The sequence below is a fragment of the Equus quagga genome, chromosome 13, assembly GCF_021613505.1.
Source record: "Equus quagga isolate Etosha38 chromosome 13, UCLA_HA_Equagga_1.0, whole genome shotgun sequence".
Taxonomy (NCBI): domain Eukaryota; kingdom Metazoa; phylum Chordata; class Mammalia; order Perissodactyla; family Equidae; genus Equus; species Equus quagga.
Window position 1 is genome coordinate 16,295,203 of NC_060279.1, and position 22,353 is coordinate 16,317,555.

A 22,353-nucleotide genomic window follows, 5' to 3' on the forward strand; every position below is an offset into this window, starting at 1 on the left:
TGTGTTCAGCAAGATCAATAGTGCTTTAGTGAGGAACTTCAGCCTTACAAACTTTGGAATTCTTTATTTGCCTTGAAGCAATAAAAAAAATTTCTGTTTTACGTTTCTCCTAACTCCTCTTCTCCCCTTTGCCCTTCAGATGCTCAACCTGTTTGTGGCTGTCATCATGGACAACTTTGAGTACCTGACTCGGGATTCGTCTATCCTGGGGCCTCACCACTTGGACGAGTTTGTCCGTGTCTGGGCAGAATATGACAGAGCTGCATGGTGCGTAGGCCTCTCAGCGAGCCCGGTGGGGTCCATATCAAAAGCCTGAAGGAAGAGGTTGGAATTGGAGCCACTCAAATGCTTGCCTGTTACAGAAGGAGAAGAGTTTCCTCTTGGTTGTGGCCCAGGGAAGAGGCCGGGTCCTCAGATTGATGCTAGTATCAAGCCAGTCATCAAAGACTTAGCTTCTTTATCTTCTTTTCCTCTCTCTTTCCTTCTGTGACAGGCTTTTCCCTTTCTTTGCCAATCTCATCACACAATCCTCACTCTGAATATTTGGGTTCAGTCCCCAGAGGAGCTTCCAATAACCTTTCTTCTTCTTTTCCTACGAATGGTCAGTGGACTTCTTTGAGCCATCAGGGGAGTTGACAAGGGTTTTCTGGGCCAGCTGGACATCTGGTCATCGTGGTCAGTGTTTTCTCTCTCTCAACCCCCACAAAAAGTACAGTTTCAGATAACTCTGAAATTATATTAAAAGCCAAGCAGCTTGTTTTTCCAGCTGATCCCTTAAATACTTGTGGATTTTTATTGCATGAAACTGAATTAAATGGCAGGAATTTTCAGGGATAACTTCCCTAGGTCTCTTTCATTGTCAAGTGATGATGCCCCTTTTGGGCTTTAGAGCAGAGGCTGGCAAACTACAGCCCATGGGCTAACTGTGGCCCACTGCCTATTTTTGCAAATAAAGTTTTACTGGAACACAGCCACACTCACTCATTTATGTATTGTCAGTGGCTGCTTTTACATCGTGAGGCAGAGTTGAGTAGTTGTGACAGAGATGGTGTGACTCTCAAATTTGAAAATATTTACTGTCTGACCCCTTACAGAAAAAGTTTCCTGATCCCTGCTTTAGAGGACAAAAGCAACATTTTGGCCCTCACATTTGAGGACAGGGTAAGGGTTCTGTGAGCACTCACTCCACGGAAACTTTTCTGTCCCGTGTCATCTTAGCTTTAGGGTCTTATCTCACCAATCTATCCATTCCGGTCCCCTCTGAAAATACTACAAGAAATGCCATCCTTCAGAGAATGGACCATGTTGCTTCCACCTGGAACCCCTTCATAATCTGAGGCCATTCCCAAAATCCATCCTCCTGTGAGGCCGTTGAACTTGGGTCGCTGCTGTAGGGATTAGAAGAGCGAATCAGAATTCCTCTTCCCCTCAGCAATTATTAATGAGTTAGATAGAGTTCTCTAAATCCATTCCTATTACAATGGCTAAGTAATGGCTTTTTCTTTCTGGGCCTACTTTCTAGTAGATGGGCTGCTTAGAAAGCAATGGGCTGTGTGTTAGAGGGGAATGCAGCCAGGCCTGCATCTTAGCAGCTCTGTGGCCTTGGACAAGTCACTTAACCACTCTGAGCTTCCCCATCTGTAAAAATGGTGATAATGATACCTACCCACCTTGAAGGCTACTTGTGATGATTATATTAAATCATGTATGTAACATTATAATTGACAATAATTATAATTGACAATAACCATATAGCAATGCAACTGGAAAGCATGGAAAATTGGTCTGTAAAGCATGAATGGCCATAGGATTGGGACCCTAGGAAGGGATGTCTTCATTCACCTGAAAGAGGAGAAGCCAACTGCTAGCAAAGGAGTTCATTGCTTAGCCTGCCTCACTCAGCTGTCCTTGGCTCTCAGAAACCCCCGCTTCCTGTGGTTTCATATTATCTTGGGACCCAAACACCATGTGCAATAAACATGCTCCTCTGCACTCATTCCAGCTGCTGGGAAGAAACACTTCCATGAGGACTCATCACGACACTTACATACCTGAGCTATGAGAGAACAAAGAGAAAAAGGAGAACATCTTCTGTCTGCCTTGAAATTCACAGCATCACTTGTTCTGGTTAGGGTTTCATTGGCCTTGTCTATGAGATGAGGGGGGAGAAAACTAACAAAGATAAAGCGAGCCAGTGTCTTCACAAAGAAGACTGATGCAGTTGCAGAGAACATCAGCCTGTCGCCTGTACCAACCCATCCACATCCCAATCTCAATAAGAAAGAAAAGAACAAATGGTTAAATTAACTTCCTCTCAAGAATCCAGAGACTTGGAAGTCCTGATGAGCTGCTATTTGGAAGAAGAGGAGGAATCAACACCCAAATCAAGAAAAGACTAGAAAGAATGAAGCTGGGGCAGAGCCCTGGTCTCGACGTGGCTGCCGGCGAGGCCTGGATGCTCCGAGATGAAAATGTGTATAGTTTCTGGTGGAAACCCTGGTTCAAAGCAGGATCTGTCCAGATCTGCAGATCCCTAGCCATTGCTTCCTTGTTCTGGCCCCTGACAGATCAGATGTTTTAGCCACTGAAAATGAATCATGTGTTGATTCCATCCTTTCCGCAGAAAGCCAGAACTCTGTAGCAGGTTCATGTGAAAAGGGGTTGGTGAGATAGGTCATATTGTTCCTACAATTCTGACTGGATCCCACCAAGCCACCTGTGGGCTGGGTGGCAGGAGCGGAGCTGGGAGGAGGATGGCCATGGCTCCCTCCCAGGCTGCTCTCTGAGCACGGATCCCAGGAGGCTCCCACCTAGTAGAACGGAGCTTGCCCAAGCTGAACTCTGGAAAAATCTGCCACAAAGAGAAGCAAAACCCTTGGCAAGTTCTCTTGTGCCAACTGTGCTCCTTGCTAATTAGCCTAATGGGGAATTTGTCTCTCCCGGTCTGCAGAAAGATGCCGACTTCCCCCTGCCCGGACAGGCAGGTCTGAGCAACTGACTGTAATCAGTGTCTGTGAAAAGCAAAACGTTCTGTGGTCCACTTCACGGCAGCCTGGCCCCTGCTCCTGACGGCGGCCAGAGGCATCTGTGAATTGACAGGCTTTGTTCTTAGAGGCCTAGCTTGAGCCAGGGTCCATTTTCTGCATCTGGCCAGGTATAGGTATCTTGGGTGATCTTGGTTGCTAGTCAGTACCTTTGGGCATTGGACGGGCTCTGATTTCCTTAGAAAATTGGAGACAGTGCTGTTCACGAGGGGCTAGTGCTCCACTGTTTACTGTTCTCAATCTCTCCTGGTCTGGCTTTGCCAAGCCCAAGGAAAGAAGCTGCTCTTCCTGTTCTAGCCATCCCCTTCTTGGCTAAGCTGTCATTTCTTTCTCACCCTTCTCTGAGTGTCCTATTAACCCCCTGTGCTTCTTTTACAGCGGCAGGATCCCGTATAAGGATATGTACAAATTAGTGCGGGTGATCTCGCCGCCTCTGGGCCTGGGAGAAAACTGCCCCTACAGGGTGGCCTGCAAGGTTTGCCTGCCACTCCCCAGCCATGACCGGCGGTGGGGTACAACTTCGAACCCTTCCTCTCCGTTCTGCTCCACCACCACTGCGCCACATGAGGGAACCTTCATGTTGCTTTCCTTTGAGTTTAAAGAGGTCCAAACCCTCCCAGAACCAGCAGCTGTTACATAAGGAAGAAGGGCACGTTATGGGGAGAAGGCAGAAAAAAAGAGTTAAGGACTCAATAATGAAGGTCAATTTGAACTTTCTCAGTTTTCTTCACATGTCCACACTCATTCATGGGTGTACACACACACACACACACACACACACACTCTGTCTCTCTCCCCACTCCTTCTTAATCTGTACATTTAACCAGAGGGCCTTCCCTCCTCCAGAGAATACAGAAATCTTTTTAACCCAGCTGAGAGTTGTGGTTTCCCTTCACTGGAAACAGAGAGCCTCCTATTAGCAAAAGAGCATCATCACGCCATGTGGATTGTAGCAAAGTGTGGTTCTAGTCATCCTTACCTCTGCCCACCATCCAGCTCGTGGATAGGTTGGCCACAAGCGATTGTAAAAGCTGTAGGACAGACAGGAGGTGAGAAGTGGTAAAGGATTAGGGCAAGAGCTGAGAGGGGGTGAAAGAGGCTAGAGTTGGTGGTGTGTAGAAGAATCCAATAGCTCAGAGGATCTGGGAGGGTCTTGGTGGATGATGGAGTGTTCCTGAGCACATTTCTTGCCTTAGGGTCCTGCCGTATATTGTTGAGGGGGCTGAGGGCTCTGTCATAACTGCCGAGTCACTGCTTGTTTGTGAGACCGAGGACATTGTTCGGGGCATGTAAGGCCTCCCTCTCCAACTCTGCCAGAGCCCGGGAACTCTAACATCCCAGCGGCTCTGCCAAGCCGCCGTCCGAGGCCAAGCCCACTAGATAAGGAAGCTTCTCCTGGTGCTGCAGGCGGGAAGCGTGGGCTCCCTGGGGCGTAGCACAGCAAGGCAGCTGGAAGAAGACTTAGGCCCAGGAAGATGCCAGCCTGAGCAATGGGAAGGAGCTGGCTTGGGATGGTGACAAGTGACTCCCACACGTGGGAGGCCGAACAGCTGCCTCTGCTGAGACTCTTTAAACTCCGCCCTGGTGAAACCTGCAGCCGCATGTGGGGAGAGCTGGGAGGGCAGCATGGCATGCAAGACGCTCTTCCTCCTCCTGGTTTTGTTTCTTCTGTCCCTAGCATGCCATCGCCCTGGGGCATGCTGGGGCATAAAGAGCACTCTTCTCCACAGAGCCAGGTGGAAGCAACGGGCCGACTCTGACAAGCAGCCACAGCCAGCCACTCTCAGTGCAAGTCGCCGCCTCCTGTTGCACACACACCACAGAGGGGGATACACGGCGTTCTGCCTGTGGGTTCAGAGGAAGAGAAAGGCCTGACTTCCAGGCTGGCATCCCCATCCCAGCCAGGGCCAAAAATTCTAACCCACGGCTGGAGCACCGTCTATCCGGTTTATACCGCTCACACACAGCCCTGGGAATTGAAAACAAGCTTTTGTTTTATGGGGCACGGATGGCGTGAACCGGGAAGTTGGCTGATGCTAATCCAGAAGGAGAAAACGAGTCCTCATGATGTCAGAGGGACCACCAAGGTTGCCGTAGGCCTTCCCAGGTCTGTGTGGGGCGTGATATAAATCCGCGCCAAGATGGAGTCGCGTGTATGGTTTGCCTTGATTAACAGGTTTCCTATTCTTTTCCTGTTTGTCCCTTTTGTTTTGTTTTTCTTCTCCTGTTTTCTGTACTGTTTTGTTTGTCTGTGTCGTTTGGCTCTCTGGGAATGCCTGTTCTCCTTCCTGTCTGCATCCTTCTCCCCTGGTCCTTTTCCTTTCCCTGCCACCCCCCCTGCCCTGCCAACCTACCCCATCCCCACTTACGACCCCTCCATGAGCAGTGGCCGCATCCATTACACTGAGATGTATGAAATGCTGACTCTCATGTCACCACCGCTAGGCCTCGGCAAGAGATGTCCCTCCAAAGTGGCATATAAGGTAGACCACCCCTTCCTTTGTTCTGGGCTAGAGACCAACAGGAAATGGGATCCAGCCACGGGGAGGAAGCTGGGCTGGGGAGGTGGAGGAGGGACCCAGGGAAGGAGGATACGATGAGACGGCAGGGTCAGGAAGAACCAGGAAGATGAAGTCCTGAAACGATACAAGGGATGGTTTGGAATGCTCTTCAACGTGGGCTTTTGTATGTGTTATTCTGTGTTTCTACAAGTGTGTGGCTTCTTGCGAGTGGGTTGCTAGAGAGGAAATGTTAAGTAGCGTGTTTTGTTTTAGAGGAGGCAGAGTGGTGGCCTGTGGGATAGCATATATGGGCAACAAGGAAGCCTACAGCTAAGCAGCTCTCAGAGCATATATATAAAAAAGAAGCATCTCCAACCAGATAAGCGAAGGAAATAATGCAGAAATTCCTCGAAACATGGTTCAAGAAGAAATTTTTAGGAGAGAGGAAAACTCTTAACAAATTTCTTCCTCCATGATATGGGAAGGAACTGTGGCATGGTTCCTTCTAGGTATCAGAAAAAAGAGGAACATGACTTCTATCCCATGATACGTGATGAAGGATGCAGCTCCCTTCCCCCATTAGCCCAGCTGCCCGGTTCTCTTGGGAGTGCAAGGGAAAGGGTGACAGTGGGCACAAGTTGCATCAGCATTAGATTTGCCTTATTAACATGACTAATTATGAGGCCAGGCCTTGAAGTTATGGGTGGATTCCCCATGGTTGCTTAGAGCAGCATTGTACATTGGGAGTCACTTGCCGTTAGGGTGCTCATAGCTTTGGGGCCTGAGTTTTTTCTCCATAATTAGTAATAGTTACTGTTAATTCCCTTTTGGTGTTTAGACTGGCCCAGAACTCTGGAGCTCTTTCATGCATCTAGGAATACACCACAGCACTGTTGCCACTTCTTTAGAAGTTTAAAGAAGTGGGAGAGAGATGGAACTCAGATATAAACAAGAAACTGGCTTTACGCTCTAAGACACCATGTCTGTGAAATCACGTTAGGTGAGATGTTCCAATGGAGTGTTGGAGACCCTGCCTTGGAAAGAGACGTGTCCCTCCCTGCTAGGCTGGTGGTTCTGCCAGAGGGCCTTCTGCTGCTACCTCCAAGTTGGGTAGCCGCAGAGAGCATCTCATTGGAATGAGGCCCACAAGGGACCCTCATCCACCCTAGTACATGGCTCCTTGTGTGCGGCTTAGGGGCTGGCATCCTTTTTGCTCATGATGGCCACATCCAAAAGTACCAGGTGGTGGAATGTGGCTCTGAGTTCATTTAATTCCTAGGATGAAGCTTGGTGGGAGGAGGGGAGTGGGGATTGGAGGAAAAGTTAAAGGATTCCAAAAGCAAGATACTCTCTAGAAAGTGGATTTGGCCATTTCAGTTTGCTCCCTTCCTTTGGGTGAAGGGAGCAAGGCCTGCCCACTCTGCTCCTGCCTTGGTCACCCTGCTCTCATCCTCTCTTCTCTGCTCTCCCTGGCCGTCTTCCCCTAGACCCTGTTTGCACTCTCTTCCTTTTCCCTCCTGCTCCACCTCATTCTTTGGATAAGTTTGACTTATGCATGTTCAATCATGTGCTGGCAAATTTCATCTTTTAAAGACTCAAAAAGGGGGCATCAGGATGCATCTTTCAAGTCAGATAAGCAAAGCAAAATCTCCCCCATCACTATCTTTCCATCTGAGTTTGGGGGTATTCATGGGACAAGTGGAAATATAGAGCAGCCTTGAACCAGGGAAGGGAGGCACCTCCCGGAGCTGACTCCTTTCCCCAAGCCACTTTGTTTAAAAATCGCTTCCCATTCCTATTAAAGACATTCTTAGGACCATGGAGAAGTCCTACAGAATGATTAATCCCCCTTCCCTTGGAATTTGGCATCATTCCCTAGGAAAAAAAAATCAGCAGAAAATGAGCTTAAGTGAGAGCAGCGAGAGTAGGCATGGGACAGGGGGTGGGGAATCCTTGCCCTTCTTTTTTGTCTCTGCATTTGACCTCTGCACCTTTCTTCCCTTCTCACCAAGGTTTCTTTCGATATTTTTTTCCTCCTGCTGTTTCTTTTTTCTCTTCCACACAGAGGTTGGTCCTGATGAACATGCCAGTGGCTGAAGACATGACAGTCCACTTCACCTCCACACTTATGGCTCTGATCCGGACAGCTCTGGATATCAAAATTGCCAAAGGTCAGCTTAGGAAGGAGGAAGAGGTTCTGGAACAACTCACTCAGGGTGGTGCAGGACGGAGATGTTTAAACTTTCCTCCATCCAACACTGTAGTGACCTGGAAATCAAATAGTAGGGTCCCAGTTTCACCTCTGATTCAATAACTGTAAGATTTGCTGTTTCTTCCTGGTGAAATGAACCGTTTGATCATTTCTAAGGCCTTAACAGTAGGTGATCTTCAGTGTCTGGCACGTAGTAGGCATTTGAGAAATACTTGTTTATTGAACAAATGAGTTTTAAATTTGTCCTTTTTTCCTTATGTGGTATCTTTAACGTCCTGGAAGGTGTCTGTGGCAGATGCTCTCATGGAAGTTGTTTGCACCTCTTGAGTTCTAATTCAGTGATGTAGGAGAGAAAAGGTTTACTACTTCCAGATGGACCTCCAGCCTTCCTGCTCCTGCCTGATCCAAATCCTTTTTAAATCAGTTCACTCAGACTGTGGAGTCAGAGTCACTGGAAGAATTGATGTACGTATAATGAGGCAGGAGAGGCTCGCTTGTGGCTCTTTCATTTTCCCCTCTGATAACTGAGCACCTGGGAAGCTTTTCGAATAAATTAGGAAGCTGATCCTGGGCTCTGGGCCTCAGATCTCTGTAGCAGGATATCCCTGAGTCACTGGAAGTGGGAGCCAAAATGTGTTCTGCTTCTTCAGCAGAAAGACCTGGTATGGCAAGATCCACTGTCACTAAGTGCCAAGATTTCCTCTGAGACTGGGAGCCGCCATGCTGATTCAGCTGCTGCCCCCACCCACTTCCTCAGTCCTTGTTATTTCTGTGCCTGCTCTGTTTTATTTATTAATAATTTTTCTTACTCTAGGTGGTGCAGACAGGCAGCAGCTAGACGCAGAGCTACAAAAGGAAACCCTGGCCATTTGGCCTCACCTGTCCCAGAAGATGCTGGATCTGCTGGTGCCCATGCCCAAAGGTGTGGGGTCTCCTCCTGGGTGTGTTTGTCCCTGGGGCCCCAGCATGCCCAGGCCACATCTTTTGGAGGAATACAGGACAATCAAGGAGATAAGGGAAGCCTGCTCTCATCCTTAGGAAACTAAAATCTCTCACTTCCTAAGTCTCTTTTGTCATTATTAATTGAAAACATTTTCTTTTTTTTTTTTCTTTTCTTCCTGCTTTTTTTCTCCGCAAATCCCCCCAGTATATAGTTGTATATTTTAGTTGTGGGCCCTTCTAGTTGTAGTGAAAACATTTTCTTAAAATAGGTCACTGTGGTTGTGGGTGAAGCTTCTTGGGTGTATTGCTCTCTCCCTCCATGTAATACTTTTCAGCAAACCATCATGCAGTTGGGAAAAAGGTGGTGTAACTTAGAGATGGAAGTCTAGACCAGTGGGAGGGGATGCTTGCTAATGTGTTGTTTACCATTGCCCTCATTGGGTGGCCATAGAGGCTCCCTGAGGATACATATGGGGACCTATTCACTTTGTATCCTCAGTGACTGGCACATATGGAACCCTCAATAAATGTTGGAGGGATGGGTGGCTGAAGGGGCAAACCTGCTTCAGAGAGTGGAGAACAGAGGTTTAGAAGTGTCCTCACTCTCTCCCACCTGTCTTCTCCCTGTTCCCTTCCATGCCACATTTGTGTTTTTAGCCTCTGACCTGACTGTGGGCAAAATCTATGCAGCAATGATGATCATGGACTACTATAAACAGAGTAAGGTGAAGAAGCAAAGGCAGCAGCTGGAGGAACAGGTGAAAGTCAACGACAGCATGGTGGGTGGACCATGAGGAGCCCATGAGGGCCCCTGTAGGGATAGGCCTGTGCATCCCTCGGGCATGGTGCCCCGCAAGGGCTTAGAATCAGAAGTAAGGAGTGCAGGGTTCAAGAATTTTCTAGGATCGGGGGATTAGGAACCCAATGGGTCAAGGGTTAAAATGGTCAAACAGGGTATCAGTCCTGCTCCTGTTTTGCTCAAGCATGTTGTATTTTCCCCTATAGCTGACCCCACAGTCATTCGGGTTCCTTTCTTCTTCCCACTTTTAACACAGAAAAACGCACCCATGTTCCAGCGCATGGAGCCCTCATCTCTGCCTCAGGAGATCATCGCTAATGCCAAAGCCCTGCCTTATCTCCAGCAGGACCCCGTCTCAGGCCTGTGAGTATAACCAAGGGTCCTTGCTCTCCTGCCTGCATCCTGTTTCTCGTGCCATTGTTCAGTCCGGAAACCCATTGCCAAGAAGTGCCTGAGAAATAATACTGACTCTGAGCTGAATGCTCCTCTCTGAGGTCGAGAAACAATATTTTGTATCTTAAAATGGTTATTCAGCAGGGGTAACAGAAAAGCAGACTAAGCATGTTTGGTACTTTGGCCAACTCGAGAGACAGTGAGCACTGTGAATGGACAAAGGAAGAGGGGTGTATGTTAGTGTCACCACTTTCCAGACTGAAGCCTAAGAGGTTAAATAAGTTGCCCAAAGCCATATGAGAGTAGGAAGTTGAACTGGAATTTAAGCCAGTTATTTCTAAGTCCAGAGTCTTTCCATTATATTGTTATCTGTAATGAACAAAAGGAACCTTAGACTGGTGACAAAACATTTTTTTTTTAATTTTCTATATTGAAAGCAGAAACAGAATCCTTATTAAGGAATTTGCCAATTCTTCTGAGTTTCATGCCTTTGCCCTAAGTTGCTCATTAGTCCTAAATGATCTATGATGATATACGCATCTCATTATAACATTCTCTATCATTGGCAAGCATGTAGTGAGTACCCAAAGGGCATGAATCCCTCTACCCAGGGTAAATGAGTTTTTGTGGTCAGGTCTAACCCAGTGCTAGTTCTCATGGAACCAATAATCACTAAGTATCGCAACTCCAGTAATCAGGGGAGTGAAATTCAGAGCTTGGGAATGAGACCTCTGTCAGAATACCATTTGGAATCTCTCACACCACTGATTTCTTTCTGCCTGTGATGTTGGAGGCCCATTTTTGAAAAAGCCTTGTTTTCAGAGGTCACAATCCAGCTCATTTGGAAGAAAAGAAAAGGACCAGAGTCACGTCCAGAGTTCGGTCATTTTTACAAATATTCCACATGATGAGGTAGCAGGGTACAGATTCTGCTGTCTACAGAAAACAAGGAGCAGTGGGACCACCTCTTTAGAGGGGTTTATGGTATTTTTCAAAGGTTTTTGGCTTAGAAATGGAGGACACCCCACCTCCATCTAGATCTGTTGTATCCACAGCAGTTTGCTGCACATTAACTCCTACCATAGGATCAGTGCAGCTTCTCTGCCATGTTTATTGATTGATTTACTCCTTGATTTGACCAATATTTATTGACAGCCCGTGTGACCCAAAAGTTGGCTCAGGCACTGGGGCTTCAGCAGTCAGCATGATCACAGTCCTTGTGGAGACAAATCTGAAAAAGACATTGCAAGAGTGATAAAGGTTAAGATGCGGACAGGTAGGCTATTGTGATGCCATGTAAGGGAAGCAGCCCACCTAGTTTGAGATCTGGGGAGGCTTCCCTGAGGAAGCACAAAACATTTAAGTGAGACTCAAAAGCAAGCTCTTCAAGAGAAGAGAAAATGTGTTAAAGTTTAAGGAACCTAAAAACTGCAGAGATGGTTGGAGCACAGAGAGCTCGGGGAGGTGGCAGGATTTGGAGAGTTACAGAGGGGCCAGGAGGTAGGAGCATTACAAGCAGGATACAGAAGTTCAATTTCATCCAAAGATAATGGGTTTTACACGTCAGTGACATGATCAAATTTCAAAGATCAATCTTGAATCTAGTGTGGACTCAGTGGATTGGAGGGGAGCAACTCAAGCGACAGAACACCGTTTAGTAGTGTAAAATATTGATGACTGTGGCTTGGGCTAACAGGATAGAAATGGGGAGAGAAGGTCAGATTTGAGAGCTAATTCATACATAGAATGAATAGGATTTGGAGGTTAATCGCTACATGGAGTAAAGGAGAGGGAGGACCCAAAAATTACCCTTGGGTTCCTGATTTGAGCCTTTGGGTGGATGTGATACATTTCCTGAAATGGGGGCACTGGTGGAGCAGCAGGCTGGTTCCTCAGGACCACCTGTGTTTCTAGAACCCTGTATTATTCAAGGAGAGATTGCTCTTGGGGAACCATGGTAAACATGATGACAGGGCTCCTGTCTCATAGAGCTTACATCTGGTGGAAAATCAGACATGAAAGAGAATTATTGGAAAGAAGAAAACTTGTCATTTTCAATGATTTAATTACAATTCTGATAAGTGCCAGGAGCAAAAAAGGCAGTATGATCTGAGTGCATGTGAGAGGGAGATCTGCCCAGTTATGGTGGGGGGAGAGAACAGAGAAGATTTCCTTAAGGAAGTAACTTTTGACAAGAATTTTGAAGGATGAATTCAAAATAGCATGGGAAGAGTTTTCAGGGGAGGAGAGAAGCATTCTGCACTTTGGGAACAGCCTATGTTCAAGTCTTAGTTTATTGAATGTTCCAGGCTTCTTTCTGCCTTAAGAGAGTCCAGTGTGTCTGGAATTCAGGGAGCAAGGGGGAAAGTCACGCAAGAGGAGGCTGACAAGGTAGGAACCAGATCCTAAGAGAGGGCATGTTCAGGATTCTGGACTCTATCCTAACAACACTGAGAAGTCAGACAAGGTTTTCAAAGTAAGATGTCACTCTGAGTTCAAATTATTCAACTCTGTGATTCCAAGGGTCCTCTCTACTTATTGGGAATTCTGCAATTGCTCATTTTCTGTAAGATGAAAAGGACCATTTCATATACAGCAGCACTTATCTGGTTCCCAGTGGTGCTCAGGAGAAGGCACACTGAGGAAGATGACTGACAATTAAGCAGGTTATTTGAACATCAGATCACTTTCTAGCAGTCGTAAAAATTCAGCTAACGCCCTCACCGGCAGCAAGGGGACAGGTTGGGTGATTCTCTGCTATTCAGATCTTTCCTTGTGATCCCAATCTAAGTAAGAGTGTACCTGTGGATTAAGGAACTGGCAATCCTTGCCCATGCCTCCGATTTTCCATTGGATTCAGGGTCATCTGCAGTAGACTATCACTGGAAGAGACAGTGTCCCATCGCTCCCTCCTAGCTCCACCACCACTGAGAGCTGCTGCCCAGTCGCTGACTGCTGTCCCTCTCCCCATAACCCGCATTCTTGAGTAGGTCAAAGATAACTGTTACTGTACTAGCATCAGTGAATGGCAGCCACAGCCAAATTCCCAGAAAAGATTGGCTGCTTCTTTTTCTCGTAACTAACCCAGTGGATCCCATCGGCTGAGAGCGTCTGCAGGTACCAAACAGTGGTTTATTAACGGGCATATTGTGATGGCTCTCCATGCTTTCATCCAGAGGCCTCTAAACACTTGGCCAACTTTGTCCCTGTCCTCTTACCTCATCACCATTTAAGCATCCTCATACGTAGCCATCATCCCAGAGGCTGTCACCACAGCACCACCTCTGAAATCATTCCACCTAGTCCAGAAACCAACAGACACAGTATCTGGCACAGAGTAGTCCTTCAATAAATGTTCATGGCAATGAATTGTTGAGTTTGGCCAGGGATGTTGGCACAATAAAACCATATTCTTACTGAGAGTGGAGGAGATTTTTTTAAAAGACCGTGACTGCTTAATATTTAAACAAACTGTTCACTGTTTCAACTACGGCATTTTTCTGCCGAATGGAGAAACTGAGCAGAAACAGGTTTACAGTCAAGCATTGGGCTTCCATATGGCTGAGTGTGACAAATGATGTCATTTATCACAGATATGCTAGTCGCCAGCAGAATGATGAATGGTTCCACATGCAGGTTGAAAACAGTGGTTTCTCTTTTCTGATGCTCTTTTTTTTTTTTTTTTTTTTAATATTTTATTCTAGGGCCGGCCAACTGTAAGTTACCAGGCTTACAAGCCATCCATTGCTGGGAAAGAGGTCTTGTCTGGGTGGGAATTAGTAGTGGCAGCAATGGCACGATGGTTTCTCTCTCTCATGCACACATTATCTCTGAATTTGGCATTGCTTTTCAGGAGTGGCCATAGTGGATACCCTTCGATGAGTCCACTCTCCCCCCAGGAAATATTCCAGTTGGCTTGTATGGACCCAGCAGATGACGGACAGTTCCAGGAACAGCAGTCTCTGGTGAATGAGTGATTTGCATGTCCTCAAAAATACTTCCTTGGCTTCCTGATCCCTCCCATTTTCATTTTCAAAATTTTATTTCATAGCCACGATCCATCAGGAAAACCCTCTCTGATAGTCCCACCAATTACCCTGGGAGTTTCCTGCCATCTCCCCTTTCGTAGCTGAGTTTCTCATGTTCTCGGACAAATACTCACCCTTCAGGTTTTACAATCCCAGTGCAGGAATTTATATTGCTTCAGGCCAAGCCCTCTTAATGTATGCCCTGATCATCAAATGTAGAAGCAAAAGTCACAAATAAAATCTTACCTTTGATAGGATAGAGAGCCTCAGGATGAATCGTCAAAGAATGAGTGCCACCCACGGGGCAGTTTCGTGGAGCCAGGTACTGCTTAGGGGAACACAGGAATGCCACATGCCAGTCTATTAGCAGTGCCCGCCTCCTGATGAACTCGGGTAGCATGTGCAACAGTGACTAGCTGTCCACCAAGAGACACAGAAGAATCTCTTACCTCTGCTTTATGTGGGTTCAGGCAAATTGGCCCTTTTGCTCACAATTCCACAAGGTCAAATACATTCTATGAGGTCCCTAAAATCACTCTCCTGATCCTAAACTTTTTACTAGCATAAATGATAAAAATTCCCCAGAAATCTATTGAATCAAGTTTAAGCTTGGAGAAGAGAGGGCCGATTCAACTTTAGGTTTTGCTAATATGAAGCTAGAATCTGATTCCCAAAGAGAATAGACTTTACAATTATTGTTAGTTTAGGAGTCGTGAGATCAAGTTCCCTCCTGAGCTTGTAATTGAAGCCCAAGTGTCTATTGGCCTGGAGAGAAAAAGACAAAAGCCAAGATTTGCAGAAATCCATATAGATAGCTTGTAGTAAGTGAGTTCCATGTCATTTTGATTATAATTCATCTGGTTTTTTTCTCTCCCCTTCATTTCTCTCCTGACCTCTCCCCACTGCTACTGTGTACTGGTCCTGTGTACCCCAGAGCCATCCTGAATGGATAACGCCTGTGGAGTGCATGTCTAATGGAATGGGTACCCTTCAGAGGGGGCAAAACACTCTACTGGCTCAAACAAGTGGGTGCTTCCATCTCCTGTGACTCCTGACACAGGGAATTGTGCATATTTGTGTTGGGGAGACAGCTAGAACAGATCCCCCCAGTGTATGAGTGATTGCCTGAGGGTGTTCTTGGTAAGGCGGGTAGGAATCCATGGAATAATTCCTTGCCTTCCTCTGAGTAACTTAGCACCAAGACCTGGGGAATAATTGGTACAGATAGTTTGATTCTTGAAAAGCCCTCTCGGCACTTTATAGCTTGTCTGCCTGGTGGTGTGTCTGGTGGGAAAATCTCAATAACATGTCCTCTCTTTCACAGGAAGCCTTTCTTTCTTACGTCATCGTTTCTGCGGGTTCCCCAGGGCTGAGCCGTAGTGCCAGGACTTTTGGATATGTGTTCATCTCATTGTCAGTACTGGTGTCTGTAATTCAATTCAGGTGTCAGCTCGTGCTACACCCTTACCACTGTGTACTCCTGCCCATCACTTGGGGCCCCCTGCTCTACATCCTGAGGCGTGGCCATGATTTGTGTGTGTGCATACGGAGTGTATGTGTCTTGTACCACCTCTGACACCCATAGATTGCAGTGTTGTTACCACATCTGTTTCGAGTCAGACCTGTGTGCCATAGAACATGTGCTGCAAAGACTATAACTTCCTCAAGTGCACACATCACACGTCCTGGGAAGCCAGTCCACCCATTCCCACCGGGAACCACTCAGCCAAATGTTCCTGGAGGCTGTGGGGGGGTCTCGGGCACCCTTTCCTTTAGCAGTGCCCTACTCAGATACCCAGGTTTTTAGGGTGTCACTTCCTAAATATAAAATAGCTTTTTTTCTGGTGTAATCTCCAGATGTTCAAGATGTTCCTAGGTCTCCTTGGTGGCTAAGGCAGCTCCACTCTTTATGCAGTGACACTACCTATCTGTATAGAGTGCCTACATTTGCTAAACTAATGTTCTTTAAACAGGAAAATAACATGCAAGATTTAGACAGTACCTTAGGGCTTTTCAGTGCAACCTTCTAATGCTCCAGAGTGGCACCGTGCTGTACAAGAGCCACTGCCCACGTGTGGCAATGGAGCACTTGAAATGTGACTAGTCCACATTGAGATGTGCTATATTTATTACATGTGGACATGAGAATATTTGGATATAGTGAATTAAATAAAATATATTAAATTTCATGTCTTTTTATGATTTCTGTTGGACTGCCCTAGAGCACCCCTGGCAGGTGGCCACCCACCGCATTTTTTGGGTGGGTTCAATCATAAGAAAACTTAACTAATAAAATCGTGTGTCTTAGGTTTGAGGAGATATATTTGACATCAGAAATTGGTGACTTTCCTTAGAAGACTGGTTCCTATTTAAATAATTGATAAATGCCTTCTTCAGATTAAAAGAATAAACCCAACACAACCAACTCTCAGAAAGTAAACTTCACGTATCTAAAACATATTATGCCCAATAATGTTTGTTTTACAAAGCTATCAAATCTGAAGCATTTTTAGTGGTAAAGAAGATGACACTTGACTAGAAAAGACGGTCTTTACCTCTCAATCCCAGTTAGAGCTTTCTGTTTGGACATCTGGGGTACCACTTATGTGCACACATAAACACACATATATCTACACATACAACTGAGACCTTAAAGATGCAAGTCTTTCTTCTAAAAGCCATTCTTGGTTTGGAGGAGGCAGAATCATTCACTGGAGGTGAGAAGCAATGAGATGGACCAGGTCCCACAAGCTTGGCTGTGTGTTTATTTCCAGGAGCCAGAGGTTAGTGAATTTAAAAGCGTGCAGCCCTCTAACCATGGCATCTACCTTCCTTCGGACACCCAGGAGCATGCGGGATCTGGGAGGGCATCCTCTATGCCACGCCTGACTGTGGATCCCCAGGTAAAAAGCAACCACCACCTACCATACGCAGTGGCATCTTGGGCTCTATTGAATTGGTGGGTTATGAAAAAACAGCTGATATTTTCAGGTGAGCCCCTGACTTGCCCCCACCCCTTCTATAGAAGCAAAACCCAGCTTGTGGGCCTTCTCTGTAGAGCCATCTCCTCCACAATGTGTTTTCAGTGAAGTGCTAACCACGACAGCCTAGCCAGCAAGATGGCGTAACTCCCTCTGGATGGACTCAGCATCCTCAAGACTCAACCAGCCATGCAAGAAATATTTTCCAGGATTTTCCTTGTGTATTTTTCCTTCCTTTCCTCCTTTCCTGGCTCCTCCAGCACATATGCAGTTACTTACACACACAGCTCTGTGTCAGGACTGTCTGTCCTAAGCAGTGCAGGCCACGCCTCATTTCTTTGTCTGTTTTCCTGGTTTCCTTTTTCTGTCTGTCTGTCTTACATCAACTTTTGACAGAGACAAGAAGTTTTTGTGAATCCGTTTTAACATCTGTGGCAAATCTAAATGCCGGAGTTTAGGTGGGGCTAGGGTGGGACTGGCGCGCGCGAGAGAGCAATGCATTCTTAGCAGCTGTTCAGTTACAAGCTCTCCTCAGCCTTCATGCTATAGGGCAGGGCCTTCTCTGATGAGGGCAAAACACAAAAGCAAAGCCGTGCTTCTTTCATGGTGTAGACTTTTGGACAATTGTCCTCACATAGTTCAAAGTTCACTGAAGGTCCTGGCTGAGCCCCTGTGGGATGTGGCTCTCTGGGAAGTTTGCAGAGTACACGCAGCTGCTTGCTCTCCTGAGCATAAAGAGAAGACTCTGGACCAGTCCCAGTGACTGTGTTAACATAACGTAAAGACAGTTTCCAGAACAACCTCCTCCAGCTGAGGTCTGAGCAAGAGGGATTCAAGGGAGGTTGCAATTTGCCATCTTCAGCAACTCAGTCCCACTTCTTCCTGACCTGTAGACCCTTTCAGTAATTAATCCAGATGTTGTGTTCCTCTGGGGGCTCATCTTTCCAGGTGGTGACAGACCCCAGCTCCATGAGACGATCATTTTCCACTATTCGGGATAAGCGTTCCAATTCCTCATGGTTGGAGGAATTCTCCATGGAACGAAGCAGTGAAAACACCTACAAGTCACGTCGCCGGAGTTACCACTCCTCCCTCAGGCTGTCAGCCCATCGCCTGAACTCTGACTCAGGTGAGGAAGCCTTCGCTGTCTGCCTCTTTTCGGGCTCATGCCCTGACAGGTGGATTCTGACAAGGGCTGCAAATCTCTGGAACAGAATGCAGATAACCACACAGGTTGAGGAGAGCTGAAGGAAGGAAGAGTGCTCCTTACCAAAGGGGATCCTCTGTCTGACTCACATCATGAAACAAGGTCGCAAAGCCTTCTGTGTTCATCACAAAGGCTGGTGAGATTCCTTTCTTCCAGGGTAGGACTAGAGAAGTCATTAAAACTGGGATTTTTCAGGTGGCTGTCTGCAAAACCCCTGGGGTCCCTTAGGAATGTATTTGAGACCCCCTGGCAGGGGCAGGGGGCTTTAACCCCAACTCCACTTCCATCCAAATAGTGCTACCTGAAATTATGGATTGGAGTTTTGTTTTTTAAGGAGAAAAGGCATACTGATTGATAGAAACAGAAAATCTTTAGTCTGCTTCAAACTCTTTATTTTACTAGATGAGAAAACAGATGAAAAAGCAGTGACATGCCCCATAGAAGAGAGCCAGGAAGAGGCAGAAATGGGACTAGAAGTGAAAATCCTTTGACTGCAATCCCAGGATGCTCACCCTGGCATTACATTAGCTCTGTCATTATTTAATTCACAGCAACTTCTCAATTCCCTCCTACTGGTGCCATCTTTCCCCTAAAAAGTCCCATTCTCATGTTTAGGGCGTAGAGAATCCCTGGGCCGTATTGTTGGCAAAGATTCTGTCTTAATTGTATCTCGTGTAAACGGAAGCAGAAGAGAACCAATTAACATACACGTCTTTCCAGTGGCAACTTGCATATTCCCCTCTTCACAAGAGGGTAATTTTCCAACCTCCTGCCTCCCTTTCAGATCACCTGTTGACGTGCCTGGAAAAGCCAGGATTCTTTAGGGTCCAGTCCCAGGCTGTAAGACTTCTCTTTATATTTAGTGGCCAATATGGTTGGAGTCCTGATCGGTGCTTTTCTTATATCTCACAGGCCACAAGTCCGACACCCACCGCTCAGGGGGCAGAGAGCGGGGACGATCGAAAGAGCGAAAGCATCTTCTCTCTCCTGATGTCTCCCGCTGCAACTCAGAGGAGCGAGGGACCCAGGCCGACTGGGAGTCCCCAGAGCGTCGTCAGTCCAGGTCTCCCAGTGAGGGCAGGTCACAGACCCCCAACAGACAGGTGAGCATAGAGAGGAAGCTGAGCCTGTGCAGAAAGACAGGGAAGGGTGGTCTGTTAACATTAGGTGCAAAATGTGGGCATCCAGCCCCCACACAGACCTCCAGTTTCACAGGAAACTACATCCACTGGGCGTAGAGTTTGGCTACTTAATGCTTGTTACTCGGAAATTATATGAATTCACATAAAACCAGATAGTCCCCCAAGAAAGACAATGGTGTCTAGAGGTCATTCCACGAATCTCACAAATAAGTTCACGAATGTCTCAGCCAGATTTTGGAGGAAAGGATGGTCCTTTGGCTGGAAAAGTATCTTAGATCAGTCGCCTGATCCTTAGTGTTAGTTGGAATGGTGATTCACCTCTTAGCACAGGATTCATGTCGGATGGATTCAGCCTTATTTACCTAGCTTCCAGCCATCCCAAGAGGAAGACTGCCACTCCTTCTGGCCTGTTGCTGAAACACCAGCCTAGGCCTGAGAAATAACTAGCAGAGTGGTGTGGAAACATTCTCTGGCCCTGTTTTCCTCCTTGCTACCGCCCCTCATGCCCATCCCTGCCTCTCTCAAGGCTGTCAGAGCCCAGGTGGCCCCACTCAACAATGAGCAGTGGGAAAGAGAGAGAGACTGCTACAGCAGACTTTAGAGACAGAGGCAGGGGAGACGTTTACTTCTAAAGCAGTGGTTTTCGAGTTTTGCTACAGAACAGTGACCTATAGCTTGTTATAACTGCACGTTCCTGGGACCTCAAGGATTCTGTTTCAGGGGTGAGACCCGCTGAAAAGTAAAACCCAGAAATCTGCATTTGGCAGGACCAGGTGGCTCATAGGTCACACATACCTTGAGAAACACCATCCTGGAGGTCCGTGTCCCATCACCTGGGCTCAGGGATGCTTGGGAATAGGTGAACCAGTCAAGTAAGGCCTGACCCAGCAAATGAGTGTGCTGGGCGTCGAGGCTGAGTTAACCTCAGCAAGCCACGGAAAACATGGAGGCAAGAAGTGAAGATGAGGGAAAGTATTTGCCACCTACTTCCCAAGAAAGGTTTCTTAGACAGAGCGACTCCAGAGCGTCTTTCACCCTTCATGTAGTCATCTTAAAAGTTTCAAGTCTTTCTTCAGTGTGCCAGTTGTTACATGTATACAGCTTCCGGATCCTTGCTACTCAATGTTTGTTCCATGGACCAACAGCACCAGCAACACCTGGGAGCTTGTTAGAAATGCAGAATCTCAGACCTCACCTCAGACCTGCGGAGCCTGCATCTGCTGTTTAACAAGATCCCCAGAGAATTACATGCATATTAAAATTTGACGTGCCTTGGTCTAGGTGGTATTGACGACTCAGTCTCCTTTAATCCATGTGCCCCTGAGTGGATATGACTTGTAGCAGAGGGGACTCCCACTTGGGTCTCCCCCCCCAGAATTCAGACTCAAAGGGCTCTCTGTAAGAAGGGTTAGGGACCTTAACAGGATCCCAAATAGGGGTCGTGCCAAACCCAGTCTAACATGCCATGTCTCTCCTGCCATACAGGGCACGGGCTCCCTGAGTGAAAGCTCCATCCCCTCCGTCTCTGACACCAGCACCCCAAGACGGAGTCGTCGGCAGCTCCCACCAGTCCCTCCTAAGCCTCGGCCCCTCCTCTCCTACAGCTCCCTGATACGACAACACACCGGGAGCATCTCGCCACCCGCTAATGGGAGTGAGGGTGGCTCCCCACTGGCCTCCCAAGCTCTGGAGAGCAACGACGCTATCCTGACCGAGTCTTCCAACTCCCGGCACGCACAGCAGGGCCCACACTCCTCCCCACAGCGCTACATCTCCGAGCCCTACCTGGCCCTGCACGAAGACTCCCATGCCTCGGACTGTGGCGAGGAGGAGACGCTTACCTTTGAAGCAGCTGTGGCTACCAGCCTGGGCCGTTCCAACACCATCGGCTCAGCCCCGCCCCTGCGGCACAGCTGGCAGATGCCTAATGGGCACTATCGGCGGCGGAGGCGTGGGGGGCCTGGGCCAGGCGTGATGTGTGGAGCTGTCAGCGACCTCCTGAGCGACACGGAAGAAGACGACAGATGCTAGAGGCTGCTCCCCCCTCCGATGCATGCTCTTCTCTCACACGGAGAAAACCAAGACCGAATTGGGAAGCCAGTGCGGCCCGGGGGGGAGGAAGAGGGAGGAGGAAGATGGAAGGACACCATGCATTATCAGAGAAGAAGGAAAGGACAAAAGGAAAACCAGTCAAACCCACCAAATTGCTTTATTTCCCTTTGCAAGACGGGCACTGCCATAGTTCTGCCTCTTTGCTGGGGAAAGAAAATACCGGATGGTTATTCCCATGGGAGAAGAGACACAAGGATGGCTTTGCTTCCCCTTGCCCCTTCCCACTTTTCTAAAAGCCGTGGAGGGATTGAGCTGGCCTGTGTCTACGCCCATTGCCCTGAGAAGCCTGGAAGACTTTCTGGCTCTTAAGTGGGGAGCCGTGGAGACTCGGAGGGGAATCTCCTCCCTCACCAGCTCTTGCTCTTCAGCCAGCACCACTGCCACCAGGGCAACTGCAGCAGCATCTCATGCGTTATCTTGTGGCTTGCTTCCCCCAAAGAAGCGCAGGCTAAGTTCAGGAGCATTGGATGCCAGGGGGAGGAGGCGGGGAGGGAGGGAGGAAAGAGCTGAAGTGGAAGGGGTCAGGGTGCTGTGGTAGCAGCAGCAAGGGCTGGTCTGGATGAGCAAAGCCATAGCCAAGCAGTCCACAATGTGGAGGAGAAGGGCAAGGAGACAGAGCACTGGTTGTGCTGGTGGATACAGACCTGTCTCTGAAGCCTGTCGCCCACTCAGTAGGTGCTGTGTTAGGATAGGCCAAGGAGGTCCCCCAGGGTCCACAGGTGCCTGAGGCTCCGTAAGGGTGATATTTTAAAAGCATTTAACAACCTGTATGGCCAGGGCACCAGCTGATGAGAGTGGAGTCTGGCCTTAGTGCTGGAGCCCCCAGGCTGTGCCGGGCCTCAGCCCTGCACATGCTGGTCATGGGGGAACGCTGAGGGTGGGGTAAGTATGGCAGGGGGTCACTTAAGGGACTCACGGTAGAATGTTTTCCAGCCCTTATAGAAGTATGTGAAACAGCGCTACGGTCGGAACCAGCAAACAAACACTGGCTG

At 47.7% G+C, this 22,353-nt stretch overlaps 1 protein-coding gene across 1 annotated transcript in view; it reads left to right on the forward strand.

The window, feature by feature from the left end:
* The window catches only part of CACNA1E (calcium voltage-gated channel subunit alpha1 E), a 407,275-nt gene extending 385,375 nt beyond the window's left edge, over positions 1–21,900 (forward strand). The window contains exons 39-49 of the mRNA XM_046683555.1: positions 140–267; positions 5,431–5,527; positions 7,611–7,716; positions 8,572–8,679; positions 9,357–9,457; positions 9,755–9,861; positions 13,745–13,856; positions 16,694–16,822; positions 17,849–18,029; positions 19,020–19,210; positions 20,735–21,900. Of these exons, the coding sequence (XP_046539511.1) occupies positions 140–267; positions 5,431–5,527; positions 7,611–7,716; positions 8,572–8,679; positions 9,357–9,457; positions 9,755–9,861; positions 13,745–13,856; positions 16,694–16,822; positions 17,849–18,029; positions 19,020–19,210; positions 20,735–21,280 (1,806 nt within the window). The 3' untranslated portion in view covers positions 21,281–21,900. The remainder of the gene's footprint in view (positions 1–139; positions 268–5,430; positions 5,528–7,610; positions 7,717–8,571; positions 8,680–9,356; positions 9,458–9,754; positions 9,862–13,744; positions 13,857–16,693; positions 16,823–17,848; positions 18,030–19,019; positions 19,211–20,734) is intronic.
* The last annotated feature ends 453 nt before the right edge of the window (positions 21,901–22,353 follow it).